Source organism: Myotis daubentonii, chromosome X, assembly GCF_963259705.1.
Source record: "Myotis daubentonii chromosome X, mMyoDau2.1, whole genome shotgun sequence".
Taxonomy (NCBI): domain Eukaryota; kingdom Metazoa; phylum Chordata; class Mammalia; order Chiroptera; family Vespertilionidae; genus Myotis; species Myotis daubentonii.
In genome coordinates, this window is record NC_081861.1 from 132,284,615 (window position 1) to 132,304,208 (window position 19,594).

A 19,594-nucleotide genomic window follows, 5' to 3' on the forward strand; every position below is an offset into this window, starting at 1 on the left:
CAAACTAATTTTGCCAACTACTGTCTCATAAGCAGCAAATCAAAGCTTAGTTAAGGGACCTCCTATTAACTACAGGTGGGGAATGTTAGATACTAAAAAGATAAATATTTAAGAATGAGGAAACAAAAAAGACAAATAGTACATGCCCAAGGGGGGGGGAGAAGGTAGAAATATCTATGAACCAGAAAAACAACTATCATCAAATTAAGTTGCTAGTCTGCTAAAAAAAAAAAAAATAGTTCTCGATTTAAAGAGCCTCTGTTAGCCTCTAAAGCAGTGGTTCTCAACCTTCCTAATGCTGCGACCCTTTAATACAGTTCCTCATGTTGTGGTGACCCCCAACCATAAAATTATTTTCGTTACTACTTCATAACTGTAATGTTGCTACTGTTATGAATCGTAATGTAAATATCTGATATGCAGGATGTATTTTCATTGTTTGCAACCCACAGGTTGAGAAGAGTCTAAACAGGGGTGGGCAAACTTTTTGACTCGAGGGCCACAATAGGTTCTTAAACTGGACCGGAGGGCCGGAACAAAAGTATGGATGGAGTGTTTGTGTGAACTAATATAAATTCAAAGTAAACATAATTACATAAAAGGGTACGGTCTTTTTTTTTTTTTTTTTTTTAGTTTTATTCATTTCAAATGGGCCGGATCCGGCCCGCGGGCTGTAGTTTGCCCACGGCTGGAACACACTGCTATTTATTCACTGAAAACAGGCCCTTGGGCTGTGAGCAATGTAGAGTTGGAATTTTTGAATTATAAGTGGTAATTAGGTTATAAGTTTAAAAACATTAATATTTAAGATGGACACTTTTCAGGATAATGAACTGGTCTGTGGTTTAAAAACTGTTTCTTCCTGCCCAGCTGGTGTGCTCAGTGGTTGAGCATCGACCCATGAACCAGGAGGTCCAGTCAGGGCATATGCCTGGGTTTCAGGCTCAAGCCCCAGTAAGGAGGGAGGAGCAAGAGGCAGCCAATTGATGATACTCTCATCACTGATGTTTCTATCTCTCCCTTCCTCTCTGAAATCAATAAAAACATATAAAAATTGCTTCTTCCCCTCCATATGACGCTGCCCTTTAATACTATAACTCATAACCTTGATTGAGCACAAGCTGGTGTTTAACCTCTATGACATTTTTCCCTCCATGATCCACTAAAGACTGTTCAGCTTTGAATACCACCTTTAATTGTGTATAACTTGGCTGTACTTAGGAAAGTTATTAAAAATTTTGAATTCGGTGATAACTATTTGGCATTAGTGAATCCTGTAGATCAAGCATGTCAAACTCAAAGGCTAATACGGGCCAAGTAAATGAGGCATGTGGCCTGCGGGCCATGAGTTTGACATGCTTTGCTGTAAATACAGAAAATTTACAATTATTTTTATGGTAAAATGTATTTAAAGCCTGAAGCAAATCAATTTTTAAAGTAAAATGTATTCTGGACCACAACTTCCTTTTATAGACTACAGATTAAATGGCTTTTCAACAGATATCACTCAGAAATGCCAATCTTGAAGAAATTTCTATTCCTAATTAACTTCGCTATTTTGTGTATCCTTAAGTCCTTGTTTCCATATACTCTGAAATTCAAGATCCCTAGTATGTCAATGGAAAGGTTACTAAGAAAATTTGAAAATTTATGAGGAAGCGTGAGAGCTTTTATGATCTGAAATCTAAGAACAACATCTTATATTAAACATTTTTTATGGCTTAAAATATTATGAGTAGTACATTTGTCTCCTTTTTTCCCCCTTGACCTTCCCCAGCCTCCCCTACATTAAGCTTTTAAAATAGACTTTTTTTTTTTACCAGAATTGCTGTAACACTAGGCATATTCAATAGCAACGACTCCAATTTTCCTGAAAATGACAAAAATTTACCTGTATATAGAGAACTCTCCAATCTACACTAATAAAAGAGAAAAATGGTAATTGGCGTACGACAATACCCTTTTCATTGGCTAATCAGGGCTATATGCAAATTAACTGCCAACTAAGATTGGCAGTTAACTGCCAAGAAGATGGCGGTTAATTTGCATATGTAGGCACAATGCAGGGAGGCGAAGGGGAAAGCAGGAAGAAGCCCCCTGCCACTGACAGTGATCGGAAACCCAGCCATCGGAAATACAAGCCCCCCAGCCATGACCAGAGAATCAGGTGCCTTTTCTGCCCTGGCCAGTGATAGCAGGAAGCAGGGGTGGAGCCAGCGATGGGAGCTGGGCACGGTCAAAGCTGGAAGTCCCAGGAGCTAGGGGTCCCTTGCCTGGGCCTAAAGTGAAGCCCACGATTGCGGGGCCGCTGCAGCTGCGGGACCCCGCTGCCTGAGCCGGACGCCTCAGCCAGAGGCATCAGGCCTGGGCAAGGGCGGAGCCTGCGATTGGAGGGTGATGGGGGTCAATGCCTGAGGGCTCCCAGTATGTGAGAGGGGCAGGCTGGGCTGAGGGACACTCCCCCCCCCCCCACACTCAGTGCACGAATTTCGTGCACCGGGCCCCTAGTATACTATAAAGAAAGATGAACACCCTAATGGGAAACCTCTAACTGAGGAGGGACTGCAAATAGGGGATAGGAGGGAGGCAGAAAAAAAACCTGACTACCCTTTAGTACTTTAAAACTGAGAAAGTGAATTTTAAAGTAAAACAAACTGCTCAACTATTGCATGTACAAAAATCCAATAGATTATTAATAAAGGGCAAACAACCAAATTTAATGGCCATTAAATATAGAAAAAGTGTTTTACTTAGTCAATGTGTACAGAAACAAAGTTAAACACATAAAATTTACCAAGTTGGTGAAAAGTAATGTGGGAATAGCAAAATTTATTATTGATAATGTGTGTAGTTTTTCTGGAGGGCAATTTGGAAATACTTCAGTATTCATATGTCTTGATGTAATTTATTCCAAGGAGATAATCAGAAATGTATGAAAGTAAGGAAATCTACCACAGGATTTTTTATAGCACAGGGTTCTTTAATAGTGTAAAAGTCAAAATAACTTAAAATCGAACAAGGATATGGTTGAATAAATTAAGAGTTCCACACTATGCAGTGAGTAAAAATAACATTAAGAATTGGCCTTGAGAAAGTATGACAATATTTTGTGTGACAAAAAGCATATTCAACTGCAGCCATCTATGTTCTTTGTGTAAAAAATGTGCACACACCCATAAGAAGAGGGAAAAAAAAGACTAAAGTAATGCTCCATTGTTAACTGGTTATCTTTAAGGGTTAGGATTACAATTAATATTTATGTTATTTATACATTTAAGTTTTCTAAAAGAAGCATATAAGTTATTAGAAAAAGATTATTTTTTAAAATATATTTTTATTGATTTCAGAAAGGGAGAGGGAGAGATAGAAAGAAACATCAATGATGAGAATCATTGATCCTCTGCCTCCTGCATGCCCCCTACTGGGGATCGAGCCCACAACATGGGCATTTGCCCTGACCAGGAATCGAACCGTGACCTCCTGGTTCATAGGTCAACACTCAACCACTGAATCACACCAGCCGTGCTAATATTTTTAAATAGAGTTACAGATGATAATAGGGTTCTACCAGACTTGCTAATCCACTTAAACTCAGAGCCCTCCACCCAGGTATGGAGCAGCCATAATAAATAACATATACAATCATTTAAAAACACAATCAGTTTATTTGGATTTGGGACTATGAATAGTTCTGTCTCTACTACCTGACCTTCTATAATTTCTGAATTTAGAAGGGCTTGGACTCCGACTGCGGCTCCGGCTCCTGCTTCGGCTACGGTGGCTCTTGCTCCGGCTGCTCCGGCCCCGACTGCGGTCCCTTTTTCTTTCTCTACTTCGTGAACTGTGTCTTTCTCGACTTTTTGCTGTGTGTCTGTGAGACTTCTTATCCCTGTGGGTACTTCTTTTCCTCTCAGATTCTCCATTTCTTTTATAGAAACGGGCCGGACTGGGGCTTCTTCTCCTCCTGGGCCTGCCATAGTACTCATCATGGTGGCCCATTCTCTCTCTCCTCTCTGAGTTCCTACCAAAGGAAGAGCTAGACCGATCTGGAGACAGGTAGATGTCCCTATTAGCTTCCCAAAATTCATTGTTGGGATTTCTGAACACGTGAAGAAAGTTGCAGTGTTTTCCTCTTGGGCATTGCTGCATTTCATATAAACCTGCAATGGCAAAGTGAGGAAATAGCATTTCTTGCTGGCACTTTATCCTTTTTAGAAAGTACATTTCTTATGTTGGACATGACAGAACTATTTTCTTCTTTATATTATTTAGATAATATAAATTGATGTCACAGTTTGGTTCTCAGAATTTCAAATATATTCAAGTGCTCTAACAAATGGCACTGTGAAAAGTAACGAATCAGAAATCTTAATTAGCCAGGATATCCCATTTCTCTACTGGATTACTGTGTGGCGTGCAAATGACACAAGTGGTAACTCCAAGTTTTTCTAGGGTTTCACCATCCCACTCACTGACAATGTAGATCCCTAATTAACACTTTAAGAAGAAGATGGTAAACATTGGCCTAATGCTTTTAAATTTACCAAGTATTTTTAATATGAAAGATTCTTGTCAAAGTGAAATCCAGTTGAACAACTCAGAAATCTTTTTGGGGTCTTCAAAGTTTTTTTTTTAAAGCAGTAAATTTCCCAAATATGTAAAACAGTTAAAATAGAAATACCTCCATACCACACACTATATACAAAAAGAAAGTTAAAATGGATGAGTCCTAAATGTAAGACACAAAACTATGAAACTCTGAAGCAAACATATAAGTAAAATCTTTGTGACATGTGGCTAAGCAATGGATTATTAGATATGACAGCAAAAGCACAAGTGAAAAAAAATTAGATAAATGGGTTATCATCAAAATTAAAAACTTTTGTGCTTCAATGGTCACCGTCAAAGTGAAGACAACCCACATAATGGGAGAACATATTTACAAATCATAGATCTAATAAAGGACTTATCTGTAGAATAAATCATGAACTCTTACAACTCAATAGTAAAAAGACATGTAACCTACATAAAAATAGGCAAAGGACCTGAATACACATCTCTCCAAAGAAAACAGACAAATGGCCAATAACAAGGACACGAAAAAATGCTCAACATCACTAGTTAATGGGAAAAATAACCAAACTGTTATTTTTGAAAAACAAAACACAAGTGAAATAGTCTCCTGCTTTGGGAGAGTCAAAGTCATACTCAGAATTACCTCAGTGAAACCATACTAGACTGCCAGAACTAGCAAAAATAAACACCTTTATGGAGAATACGGGTCCACTTCTTTCATCCCCCAAGCCTTTAATCTTAAGGTATAATGGTTCTTCTCGTTTTCCAAAGCAAGGGATTCCAAAATCTTTTCCCCCTCTTCAATAAGTGGTTTTTAAGTGACAGCATCCATTACAACCAGGTTGCCAAAGATTCAGACTTTGTAAATTATGTATTTTTAAATAATAGGTGTTAAGCAGACACGTGTAAAGCAAAGAACAGTAAAGGATCAGGAATGTGCTCCCTTAAGACAGAAATAGCTCCATCTCTTTGCTTCCGGTACCTTAGCAATACAGTTTGGATAAGCCCATCCAAGAGAAATAAAAAAGAACAAGGCCATCAAAATTGCTGGCTTCTCAAGGGACTGACTCATTTCCTGATTTGGGGCCACTGTCGATGAGTCAGTCTGACTGAATGTGCCCTCACTACATCCCACAGCTAGAATCAATCTACTGCACAAAAGCATGTATTTCAAGTAAGGCAAGGGATGTTATAGGTAACATTTTAGGTGGCAAAGATGAGCAAAGATTCATTAGGGATAAAGATGGGGAAAACAATACAGCTTAAGTGAGGGGAGCCATCAATAGCAAACACCTCTGAAAGCGCAATAAGGAAAGGTGGCTTCCAGGGCCACAACTTCTCAGGCTTCTTAAAGTATTAGACACAGGGACCCAGCACTGAGGACGAAAAGACCCAATTCTAGCCCAACTCTGTCACCAATACACTGTGACTTCAATCATATCATGCACAAAGAGACACACAAGGTCTGTTACAGATCTAAAATGTAATGTCTTTTATATAATGATCTCGGCTCATTTACTGTGTGAGGTAAAAGCTATGCTTGACTTCTTTACAATATTATTTTTTTCACTAAAAATTTCCTTTTATATAACAGTAGAATAACGGGGGAAATCATCATGTTATATTTTACCACAAATTGCCATTTTCCACCGGGTCACTGGGCAGAATTCACACTGAAGCTGCCGTCCTGCATACCATCTTCCGTTAAACAGAGAAAAGGCTGCTTGGCATTCTTCTTCCCTTTTAAACCACAAATTAAAGGACACGCTTTACAGTAATGTTCTAATATGTAGATTAATGCTGTTGTTAACAAACCCTTTTACTCGTTTATTATAGGACCTCCAAGCTTACTGCTTTTGCACTACTAAGAGAGTACTCATTAGAACATTCCAGCTGCTGACGCTTACCATTTATTCAGGAACCCTTTTTACCAACTCTCTGAGAGGCTCTGATGCATGGAAACTGGCTTGAGTCAAAGCTTCTTAAACCAAAAGATGGGACCATTAAAAATGCAGAAGTGTTTCCCATTATCAGTGTCAATTATTTTTCAGTTAAGATCACTATTCTTATTACAATGGTTAAATTAACTCATTAGCCATGGTGTGGCCCAGGCAAACAACAAAACAAGCAGAATTGATACACTAACTACACAGAGATTACTTGGGGCTTCAATTCCTGGCTCTTTTTATACTTTCCTCCATTCTACTTATCCCTTTCAGTTTGTATTTTAATTATTAAAATTATATAAGTAAAAAATTACTATATTACAAAAGATTCAAAACTATGTACTTATACAAAGAATGAAATCCAAATGTATTATTTTCAAATCCCTCCTATATTTCTATATCAGCTCTTAATATTTACGTTTTAAAAAAATACCATGCAGCCCTAACCGGTTTGGGTCAGTGGACAGAGCGTCGGCCCGCGGACGTTCGATTCCGGTCAAGGGCATGTACCTTGGTTGCGGGCACATCCCCAGTAGGGAGTGTGCAGGAGGCAGCTGATCGATGTTTCTCTCTCATTGATGTTTCTAACACTCTATCCCTCTCCCTTCCTCTCTGTAAAAAATCAATAAAATATACTTTAAAAAATACCATGCATATGAAAGCTATTTTATTCTGTGGAAACAATCCCAGACACCAACATAGTCACAACACTATACTGTGACAAACTGTGAAGACATTTTATGTTCAGAATACTTACGATTGGTACTGCACATACACATTGCCCCTCAGATGAGGTTCTAAGTTGCAGCTGACCTAAGGAGCAATGAAGAATTCTATCATTAAAAAAAAAAAACTAAGGAAAAGAAGCCCTTCAGCCATTAAATACATTTTGTTCAGGTCAATACTATGAAAACTAGTTATTAATAGAAGATTCCAAAGTCGAGGTACTACCCCACTCTCACGTCTATTTAAGGTATACTTCAGCACAGAGTGGTTTTGCAGGCCCCAATTAGCTGATCCCTGTTCATCCAGATCTTTCCCCTCCATAAATGTGAAATGTTTCACATATGCACAGAAATCGAGAAAAAAAGTCAGCCCATCTACATACCACCCAGATTTAACACTGACATTTTCCTTTTTGACAGAGAATGTTTAAATATGTAAAACATTAAAGACCCAGTTGAATCTCTTCCATCCTTTTCTCCCTCCTCCATCACATACATAGGCGCTATCCTAAGGTTGGGCATATCCTTCACATTCCAAACATAAATACACACACAAATATCCACAGCAACACATACACACACAGAAATGTATGTCCACTATGCATATATGGGCATACACATATTTATGTATACATATGCAAAGAAACATATATATATATATATATATATATATATATATATATATATATATATACAGATGATGTATAGCATTGCTTTGCACATATTAAACTTTTACATAAATAGTATTTATTCCACATCCTTTTTTCAAGATGTAATCCCATAAACTTAAGGACTCATTTTAACTACTGTATACTGAATATATCAAATTAGCAAATCAATTTGTCCACTCCTCGAATGACAGATATCCAAGGTGCTTCCAATTTTTCATCAACAAACAGTGCAGCAGCCAGCATTCTGGAACACATGTCTGTAGGTGGATGGATTTCTCCTGTGTGCATGACCACACAAGTAGCGTGCAGATTTGTAAGTTTACAACTTCACTAGGTACTGACAACTACTGCCCTCTGAAGTGGTTTTACTAATTCACACATCCTTGCCCAGCCTTGGTATTAAGAGAATTTATAATATTTTACCTGATAAGGTGTGAATAATCTGTCATTTTAATATGCACTGTTCCTATTACTAGTTAGGTTGAACATTTGTTCATTTGCCTTAGAAAATGACATATCTAATTTGGTTATTTTATTTTAAAAATATTTTTATTGATTTCAAAGAGGAAGGGAGAGGGAGGGAGGATGGGAGGGAGGGAGGGAAACATCAATGAGAGAGAATCATGGACCGGCTGCCTCCGGAATGCCCTACACTGGGGCTCAAGCCCACAACCCGGGCAAGTTGAACCATGACCTCCTGGTTCATAGGTCGATGCTCAACCACTGAGCCACACCGGCCAGGTGGTTATTTTATTTTTTTATTTGGTTTTATATAATGGTATACAAAGGTCCTCAAATATTCATAGTAATGTTCAGCTTTTATTTTGAAAATAAATGTTTAATTTTACAAATTTGTTCTAGAGTATTTTTATTAGAGCACCCACCCAAAAAGAGGCAGGATCTGTTTGGGTAGCCACATCAGCTGTACCAGGGACCTTAGCGATTACTTAAGCCAGTGGTTCTCAACTTAAAGTGGTTCTGGCCCTTTAATACAGTTCCTCATGTTGTGACCCAACCATAAAATTATTGTCGTTGCTACTTCATAACTGTAATGTTGCTACTGTAGTGAATCGTAATGTAAATATCTGATCTGCAGGATGGTCTTAGGCGACCCCTGTGAAAGGGTTGTTCGCCCGCCAAAGGGGTCGCGACCCACAGGTTGAGAACAGCTAACTTAAGCCAATGATTCACAAAGACCCATTATTAATTTTCCATGATAAATTTAATGTTTTGGAAATTTTCCTACTAAAAATTTACTAAACAAACACCTTTCCCTTTATAACCACCAATGCGATTAGCATGACCTTGGCTGATAAAATTCTAAACAAAAGAAAACAAATACACCATGGTAAGTAGGTGGCTAGTTGCAGGTAATGGTGTGATTTCCACTAACTGGCCTGAAGTTTTGTGTGTTGTTTTTTTAAATATATTTTTATTGATTTCAGAGAGGAAGAGGGAGGGATAGAAACAATCAATGATGAGAAAGAATCATTGATCGGCTGCCTCCTGCATGCCCCACACTGAGGATTGAGCCTGCAACCTGGGCATGTGCCCTGACCAGGAATTGAACTGTGACTTCCTGGTTCATAGGTCGATGCTCAACCACTGAGCCACACCGGTTGGGCTGGCCTGAAGTTTAAAAGTGGCTCCACCACTGACTTCATGGAGCAGTGTAATGTAGGGATCCCGAGAGGGAAACCACTAATGTTGTACAATCCCCTCGCTTTCAGGATGAGGAAAAGGCATGGAGAGGTAAGGTGACATGTTCCAGAATGCAGGTCTAGCCAAACCGCACTAATGTGGCTCCATGCTGTGGGTAGCCAGGCAATTCTACTTGAGTGTTTATTGGTTGTGCTGAGAAGTAGTGCGAAGACAGAAAGGCATGCACAACAGAAATAAAAGGCAAAGGGGGGAAGAACATTTTAAAATCTTAAAATTGGTAGAAATAAGTATAGCTTTGAATTTCACAAGTGCTGCTGGTTAGCAGTTGCTCTACTCTTGGCTATTCCAACTGTCATTTCCAACAATCAGGAAAAACAACAACTTTATTCCTATCTTTTCCAGATATGACATTTTCCTACCCTAACATAACAGAATCATTCAGGATTGGATCTGATCATTCACAAAGTAGGAGTCTTCACTGTGATAGGATTCCACTACCAGGTCCTGCGAGCAGTGGCTATTACATCTGACTTTCCTGTTGCCTTAATTCTGTGCAATCTGAATGCCTCTTTTTCATCCCATTTGCTGCACCACAAACCATGACTTTGGGAATACTATGTTCAGTACTGAAATTATCCAATGAATAAAAATAATGTAAAGAAAAGGAATCAAGATCTATGTTCCAGTGTACTTCCAAAAAAAAGAACATATACCTGGGTTGGCACCATCAATACAATGCAACAATATAACAACAAACTCAGTAAGTGGAGTGGTATTACACTGTGCACACTGCAGCTCTAGGTGAGACCCACTACCCACAGAGGGAGGGAGAAAGGGAGGTACTGCATGTTCTCTATCATAGGCAGCCTTTAACTGAATGCTGGTACTACTGTCTGTAGGGACCTTCTGCAGAGAATTCACCAGCTAAGAGAGTTAGATCATAAAGGTACTGAAAGCCTTTCCCATCTAGTCCCTAACACCCAGGAACTGTCATGCTAGTACATGAGTTCATGTAGTACCTCTACCAAGAGAAGGGACTAACATTCACTGAGTGCCTGGGTGGCCTACACAGGGCCAGGCATTGTACCATGGCACACACCCCCACCCAGGCAGAAAGCCTGTATCCTAGCTCTGTTGTCCTACTGGGTACTTCAGTGGGAAGTGACCCAATCTCCTCCTTCATGCGCACTGTGCATGCCCACCTTGAACTGGATCACCTTCCCCACGTTCTTGAACTCAGGGAGCACGTCCTCATAGAAGTCCAGGAACTGCTGGTAGGTCTCCTCTTCACTGTACTCCAGGCTGGCGTCAGGGTCATAGTCATCCCTTCTGCACTGCTCCATTCCAAATGTTGTAAACATGCTTCTAATAAGAAGGGTGGGGCTTGATGTTGGGAAATTGTGTTTACGTGAACACCTGCATATGAAAGGAAAGTTTAAATTCAGTAGTCCAATAGTTAGAAATTACACATAAAGTGCTTGCGTTAAGTTTGGAGATCGAGACTCAAGTAACTTGGCTGTTTTGACTTAATTGTAAAATAAATCCATTCAGACATCAACTTTCAATACTTAAGAAAACTGTTTTAAGACTGAGCAATATATTGATTCCCGTTAAAATGCAAAAATTATTTCCAAGTTCATTTGCCATTAGGTACCCCATGTGGGACTTAGGAGGAAGGTGAGAACAATACAATCCTGGTTCTAGACCAGGGGTGGGCAAACTTTTTGACTCGAGGGCCACAATGGGTTCTTAAACTGGATCGGAGGGCCCGAACAAAAGCATGGATGGAGTGTTTGTGTGAACTAATATAAATTCAAAGTAAACATCATTACATAAAAGGGTACGGTGTTTTTTTTCAATAGTTTTATTCATTTCAAAAGGGCCGTAGTTTGCCCACGGCTGTTCTAGACAATCTTCAACTAACCTGATGCTTAGAGAATAGGGTAATCTAAGAGTTGCCAACTAATGGAGTACTTCAACCTCATACATGTAAAACGTAAGTTTTCATGGCATTTCTACATTTTTCCCCTCTGATCCTTGCAAACTGTTGGGACAGTTGGGGCTCTGTACTTTGCAAAGAAGCAAGCACTTACCCAAGTCACATGGCTGATAATTAAGAAAGGATCCAAGAGATCTGAGTTAACCTACAGTTCATTTAATGGTATGGCAACTGTAATTAATTTTTATTTAATTGAAGAAGACTAACCATTATGAAGAACAATTTTCTTTTCGTTGTGTAAACTGGACCAGTTCATACCTGAATAATTCTTTAAATATCTTTTATTTTTTTATTTACATCCTTCTCCTAAAATAAAATGAGGGGGGAGAAATGTACTTCACATTTCCAAATCATCAAAATTTTCCTGATTAGGTTTCTAGTTATAAAATTAATTAGGGCACAATTTTTAGGGAAAAAAAAAAAAAAAACAACCCAGAACTTTTAGAAAGAAAAAAAGCTGAAGAACTAGGCATGTGTTGGGAAAAATAATGGCCCTAAAATGACTAAATGTTTAACTCATCCTCGCTTTCCATGTGTACAATATGTACCTGTACACCTAGTGAGATACTGCACACAGAATGCCCACACACACCGTGCCTAGCTCAGAAATGTGCAGTCAGTGTTCATTAATGTGAAATGTTCTTTTTCCAAAGGACCCGCCTAGATTATTCAGTTAGGGACCTTCTGATGAGATCCATCTTCCCAAGTACAGCTACCAACAGAACAAAGAGCAATGATTCAACCTAACTGGCAGTGTTAGCCGTGAATCAGAATTTTACAAGTATGAAGCACATGCAGAATTAAACAAGAAACGAATTTAACAAGGTTAACATCCTGCTCATGGGTTTATTACATCTAAATGAACTTGGTTTTAGTTCCCAAGGTGTCAAATGAGTGTTTGTGAGTTCTGGAACAGAGCCAAAGTTCCCATCTAGGGAAAACGTCCCCTTGGCCTGGAGATAGGCCATATAATCCGAGTATATTCAAGGCCAGCCCTACAGCTCCTACTGAACTCAGCTAAGATAAAAAGAGATTTGGAAAAGCAGTCTAATGCTGTGGTACCAGGCCTGTGTGATTCTTCTGCACACGGATCATCTGTTCGGATTTCAGAGTGGGAGACCCATATTTTCAAAGTAACTCCCCACTTGGTCCTGAAGGTCAGCCATGTTTAAGAACCCCTTGGTTAGAACATGCCACTTACCCATTACTCAGATACTTAAATCAAGTAAGACTGGCACAAAATCACATACCTTAACATTACCTTACCCCAAGGACAGCCAATAAATGGTGTGGGTCTCCAAATGCCCCTCAGGTAAAGCTGACTGATGACACCTCTTTTTCTCTTTTCAAGGGAACACTCCAGGTACCCACCACCACTGTCTCTCTCTCTCTCTCTCTCTCTATACACACACAGACACACACACACACACACACACACACACACACACACAAGAAGTCTGGTGCACGATTCGTGCACAGATGGGGGGGTGTCCCTCGGCCTGGCTGGCCAGTGGAGGGATGGGGGGGCAGCAGGAGGTTGGCCAGCTGCAGGAGGTTGGCTGTGGGAGCACACTGACCACCAAGGGGCAGCTCCTGCATTGAGCATCTGCCCCTTGGTGGTCAGTGCGTGTCATAGCTACTGACCAGTCAACCAGTCATAATAGTCATTTAGGCTTTTATATATATACACACATACACACATACACACACACACACACACTGCAATTAGGCTGCAATCATTTATTGAAGGTCTCTGTAAGAAACATTCTCATGAAAATTACATATGCAACTGTTAACAAAACATCTATCAAAGTTACTGTTTACCTTCCTATTCAATGTCTTTACATAGTATTTAATGGGAGAAAATTTAGACTCCAATACCAGGAAAATTTCTGCCTTTCCAGAGATACTGCTCATTCTTCCTTTTCGGTAGGAACTATATAGCTCATCATCTGCCTGGGATATATTCAAATCCAGTGTCAAATATTCTGCACATTCACAGCCCACTTTCTCCTCCTTTCCTTAATTTTGATTTCTTTTATTTTATTAAACAGTGCAGGAGACCCTGAGTTTTCTTTATACCTCATGCATTTCCTTAGTGCAGGAAATGCATAAGGTATAAATAACTACTCTGATAAGTTTTACCTTTCATCAGTAATTATGTTCTTTTAGGAAGAAAAAAATAACAACCCCCCTCAAAGCTCTGACTCTAAAATATACCAACTCCAGAAAGGTTCTAGAATTGAACTGTACTAATTACAGAAACAAAACCAAAGAAATGCTTAGGCTACAGAAGTGTTGACTGATGATGTGACAGATCTCAACAGAAAAGAACAGTTGTGCGATCCAGAGCAAGTCCCTAAGGCTCCCTGTAAAAAGGGCAGTGTTTTTGTTGGAAGGGATGGTGCTGGATTTTGTAAATGCTAATTTCTTAGAATTTGATTTCACAACTCACCACTTGAACAATGAAAATAATCCAAATTGCTGTCCTACTTTTTTTAAATAGTTGTGATGGTAAAATGTCATATGCCTATCAAAATATTAAGAAATGTTCCCAAACTAATCAGACCACTGTCAGTATTTCCTTGAAAAGACTCTCAGGGGTGAGTTTTGAGAGCCTGACAGGCCATAACCTTTTCTGCAAATAAGCACTGTCAACTGATTTCCTGAAACTGCTGAGGACATTTTCCCTTCTATCTTATGCCCAACAGAAGGAGAATCCCAGAATCAGATGACCACAGACTTAAAATTCAAGGAAATGTTAGAGATATGTTTCAACAATGAGGAAACCTGCAGCTGGAAGACCTTAAATGCAATCTGGTTCAACTATCTACACAAATATAAACTCATGCTGAGTCTTAATTGCACACTGGTGTTTTATATTAATCATTATTATTTCTTGATGAAACTGAGCATACATTCGGAAAACACTTGTAAAAGTACTAAGGGAAATAAAGTTTCATTAGTTCCCAGTTCCTCAAGAGGAAACTTTCACTATTGACCAGATCCTGTGAACCCTTTCAAAGATCTTCTGGGCATATATAATCCTATTATAAAATATAAAAGGAGTTAACCACCCTGCATTTGGGACTCTCAATCCTGGGGGACATTAGAAACACTTGAGGACATTTCAAAACTAAGGCTGCCCAAGTCTCAGAGACTCTGATTTATTCAAATTGAATTAGGACATACTTTTTGTTACAGTTTTCTAGGTGATTCTAATGTGCATCTAGGGTTGAGGACCGTTGTTCTTAAAAAAATGTAAAATGGTATTAATGCTTAAATTTAAAAAGAAATAGAAGAGAAAGATAGAGAAGGTTCATATTTTCAAAGAAGGAAATTATCTCATGGCAGGGATAATTTTATGAATAAGATAAACACGAGAGACAACATACAGTTTCTCATCGAATACGTATGAAATTGACTATTCATATCCCTTTTTGGAATTAACAGGACATTAATATATGATTAGAAATTTTCTTCTGCAGAATGCATAGTAATAATTAGATTTTTCCTTGGGTGGATTCATTCATCATTATGAATTATTTACTTAATTTGAGTTACTCATTCATAAACAGGCCAAATTATAAAAATCGCCATTGCCTGGCATACAGTAGGTATGAAGACATCGCTAAATGAAGACATCAACACTTAATTTTCCACATGAATGTCTTTTTTCAAAAACACTGATGCAAAAGAGGCAGGGAATAAGAGTTTCTCAGAGAATAATGGCAACAATAACAAAAAAACACTCCAAGAGTGCTCGCCATTTGCCTGACACTATTCTACCTGCTTTCCCTACATTCACTCATTTCAGCCTTAAACCCCTTATTAGAGGGTAGGGGTAAGATGTGTGGGGGGAAGCAGAGAACAGACAGTGGGGAACTGGAGAAGCAGTAAGAACATAGCAGATGCCTGACTGTGAACACTTCAAACTCAAGCCCAAGTCACCTCTAAAAACAGAACTCAAAAAGCTCAACGTTTTGAGGCACTTCATTCTGACGTGATAAAGCAAAATTAGTTACCTATCTCCAAATCTGCAAGCTCCCGTTTTACTGTAGAATGGACAGTTAGCTCGATCTTTCTCCATTATTCTTACGTCCGTGGGTGGTTCTGGGTTTTGCCATGTGGCACTATTTTCCAACTGTTGAAAATAACCATGATCCATTAAGAATTAAATGTTTAAAATGTATTCAACTGTTTTGGTCAAAAATAAAGATGGATTATCTTAGTAATATTAACACATTGTTTGCAGGTAGTTTTTATCACGTGCTAACAGGTGGCGTGGGCCATTTTTGCTAATTTTTTGCGCAAATGGCAACGTTCAGTAAAATTACGATAACTTTAGTTTACGTATTTATACGTTACCCGCATTCTACCGCTAGTCTATAAAAAATGTATTAATTAATACGTGTCCCGCGCTCTACTACACTGGTAGAACATATAAATACGTAAAACGTGTAAACACGTTTCCTGCATACAATGTGTTAAGCTGTACCATGTAACTTAAGTTGTAACATGTAATGGAGACTTGAAAAGCAATTGGGCTGAGACACAAACTGTGTGTCTCTCTTGGTTCCCAGTCACCACCCATTATCAGGCATCACCACAGCGACCAAGAGCAGTCACCAAGGTTTCCCTCTGTCCAGGCATTCTGAAAATGGCCAGGAGTTTTTAGAGCAACGGTTCTCAACCTGTGGGTCGCGACCCCTATGGGGGTTGAACAACCGTTTCACAGGGGTCACCTAAGACCATCGGAAAACACATATACAATTACATATCGTTATTGTGATGAATCACTATGCTTTAATGATGTTCAATTTGTAACAATGAAATTGGGGGTCACCACAACATGAGAAACTGTATTAAAGGGTTGCGGCATTAGGAAGGTTGAGAGCCACTGTTTTAGAGAACCACCACTGAGGGAAATCAAGGTTACTCTGAAGCAGGAAGGTAAAGGGTCCATTAGGGGGGAGGGGTAAGAGTGTATGCTGTTTCTTATTCATACATTAAGGAGTATAAACAAGTACAGCCCACTGGGGTGATTCAATACCATTTGCTTTTATTCATTGATTAACTTCTGCAGTTCTTGTTGTTGCATAAATCAGAGGTGCAAAAGTGACCCCAGATATTTTAGACATGATCTACAGAGCCAACCGCAAAAATAACATTGCTGGAAGTATTGTTTTTAAAGAAATGCTCATCACTCTCAAATTCTTAACGAAAGGTTTTGAAAATACCTCATTTTCAGCCCGCTCCAGCATCTTCTGCACAGCCTCCTACAAATGGTGCAAACATAGGACTAGTGAAAACCTGGAAGTCAGGTAAGTCATATCTGGTTTCTCTGGTTAAGAATCTCATGTGTAAAAATTTTAACAACCCATTCATACAGAAAGTTTTAGTTTCTGATTTGCTTTCTACAGCACTAATCTTCTGAAAAGATTTCAAAGTTGAGTTTTCATTCAAATAGGACATTTACTGGCTCAGATTGCAAAAATATTGAAAATATCTTAGAACAGTAACAGTCATATTTAGTGTATCTGAGCATATATGTCATGTTCTAGTTTTTAAGATGAGGTATTATGAATATTATAAAACACAATGGTAGAAGAAACATCATAAACATTTAATAGATGCTAAAATGTGACATGAACAGTAGTAATTAGGATTGATGAAAAATCTCAAACTTTTCAATAAGGCAAAGGAAGTCCTGCAATATGCCAATAGATTTGACTTCATTGGCATTTAAACAAGTTTTTGAAATTATGGTCAACGGACTTTTCTTCCCTAGACCCTTAAAGCGTTACATAAAAGACTCATCTATCTAGCTTCTTTCTTAATAACTCTACCTTGTCATGTAAGAGTCCTTGGTAACTTAAAAGATCAAATGAAAACTACTTTTCCCCTACCTCTCACCCCATTTCAGTTCAAACTAAAAACCTACAAGTGCATGGCTTAAACTCCCCTCCCTTTCTTTTTTTAAATATATTTCTTTATTGATTTCAGAGAGGAAGGGAGAAGGAGAGAAACATCGATGATGAGAGAGAATCATGGATCAGCTGCCTCCTGCACGCCCCACACTGGGGATCAAGCCCACAACCCAGGCATGTGCCCTTGGCCGGAACCGAACCTGGGACCCTTCAATCCGAAGGCTGATGCCCTATCCACTGAGCCAAGCCGGCCAGGGCTCCCCTCCCTTTTTCCCCTCCCTGTACAATCAATCTACCAGCTAGAGTCCTATTAATTATGCCTCAACACACCCCAAATCTGTGTACTTTTCTGTATTAAGCACTATCCTCATCCAAACCAACACCATGTCCTATCTGGAACAGCTGCCTTCTAACTGATCACCTTATTTCCACTTTTGCCTCCTTGCTCACTACCCGCTTCTTTATACAAAAGTTAGAATGCTCTGTTAAAGGTAAAGATATAAATTAGATGAAGTCACTCCCTGCTTAAATGGCTTCAATGGCTTCCCATTACTTTTAATGTAAAATCCAAATTCCTCCTTCAAATCCAGGTCTTACATGATCTGACCCTGCCCACCCTCCTGACCTCTCCACCTGCCACTCTCTTCTTTGGTCTCTGGGATTAAGGTACCCTGACCTTCTTTCCACTCCAAGCACAGGCCTCTTCCCTCTGCCTGGACCCCTTTTCTCCCTGAGATCTCTGCACTCAGGTATCAGCTGACAAATCGGCTCCTCATAGAAGTCTTCCTTGACCAGGCAATCTAAATAAGTACTCCCCTACCCTTGTCACTCTATCACATGACTCTGCTTTATTTCTTTACAGCACCTAACATGATCTTACAGCACTTAAAATAAGCTTTTTTTTTGCTTACTTATCATCCAGCTCTCCCCTCTAGAAAACTAATTCAATGAGAGCAGGGACTTTTTTGATACTTTATCTCTATCCACTAGAGAAGTATCTAGCACTAAGCGGAAAGAGACTGCATATCCCTTTTATAAGCTTAGAATCTACTTCATTTTACCCCTTTCTCCTTAATGTCTCAACAGACTTCCTCTGAAACAAATGCCTTAGCTTTTATCTAATGCCAGAAAGACTGAAATTAAAGAACATTCTACTACTAAAATGGGAATTGATTACTCTCTATTAAAAAATGACAAGTTCCAAACAACTGCCCTGCCCCTAGAAAACTACTGTGGTCTTGTCTTAATCTGGAAAGCAGTGCTCAAATACGGGTGTCTAAAAAAACTTGCACTGGAATTAACTGATAGCCTGAGCCTGAGACACAAAAAGCAAAGGTCAAAAAGGCTGCTTCTACCCATCATGACTAGGGTGTAAATAAATGCATTTTCCCCATGATATAGTGATTAATTACCCAATTTTATACTAATCAAACCCAGCAATATTACAGAAAAGATACATCCTGATGAATGACTCAGGAAAGATGAACTGTGGTATCTTTGAAATAAATACACTGTTAAGGAACAGCAAATATACCAGATCTTTAAAGAGAATCCTGAAGATACAGACAGGAGATATGTACATATAACCTTATAAATTTTTTTAAATGAGCAACTATGTATTAGCTACAATTGTATTATAGCCCAAGATAGAAAGGAAGTCAAGATTTAACAACAAAAAAAACCTTCCTAATTCCTCAAAATTTGAGTTCCTGATTTCTTTTAATCAACTAATTCTTGCCGACATGTCATAAGGAGTTAACTCCTATAAATCATATGTGAAAACCATACAAAATATTATTCTGTAAGTCAACCCATATACAACAGCATTTGCTCTACAGTGGTACATAGTATAAAGCAGGGGCCCACTGCCTGTTTTTGTAAATAAAAATAAAGTTTTATTGGAACATAGCCACAACCATTCATTTACAGAGTATCTATTGGCTGCTTTCACGGCACACTGGCAGGGCTGGGTGTTTGCAACAGACACCGTATGAACCATAAAGCCTAAAATGTTTACACTCTGGCCCTTTACAGAGTTTGCCAATCCCTGGTGAAAAGGGTCAGATGGGTAAAGCTGAAGAAAAGC

The 19,594-nt window shown here is 38.9% G+C and overlaps 1 protein-coding gene across 3 annotated transcripts in view; it reads right to left on the bottom strand.

Moving 5' to 3' along the window:
* ZRSR2 (zinc finger CCCH-type, RNA binding motif and serine/arginine rich 2) overlaps nucleotides 1–19,594 on the bottom strand; it is a 38,708-nt gene that overhangs the window by 10,011 nt on the left and 9,103 nt on the right. The window contains exons 6-11 of one of the 3 annotated variants that reach the window (XM_059679352.1): nucleotides 16,819–16,857; nucleotides 15,604–15,722; nucleotides 10,782–10,995; nucleotides 7,279–7,334; nucleotides 6,206–6,315; nucleotides 3,646–4,160 (exon numbers count right to left, since the gene is read on the bottom strand). In XM_059679352.1, the coding sequence (XP_059535335.1) occupies nucleotides 3,664–4,160; nucleotides 6,206–6,315; nucleotides 7,279–7,334; nucleotides 10,782–10,995; nucleotides 15,604–15,722; nucleotides 16,819–16,857 (1,035 nt within the window). In that variant the 3' untranslated portion in view covers nucleotides 3,646–3,663. Of the gene's footprint in view, nucleotides 1–2,830; nucleotides 4,161–6,205; nucleotides 6,316–7,278; nucleotides 7,335–10,781; nucleotides 10,996–15,603; nucleotides 15,723–16,818; nucleotides 16,858–19,594 lie in introns of those variants that run through there. The other 2 variants (XM_059679353.1, XM_059679351.1) reach the window with 2 other exon arrangements.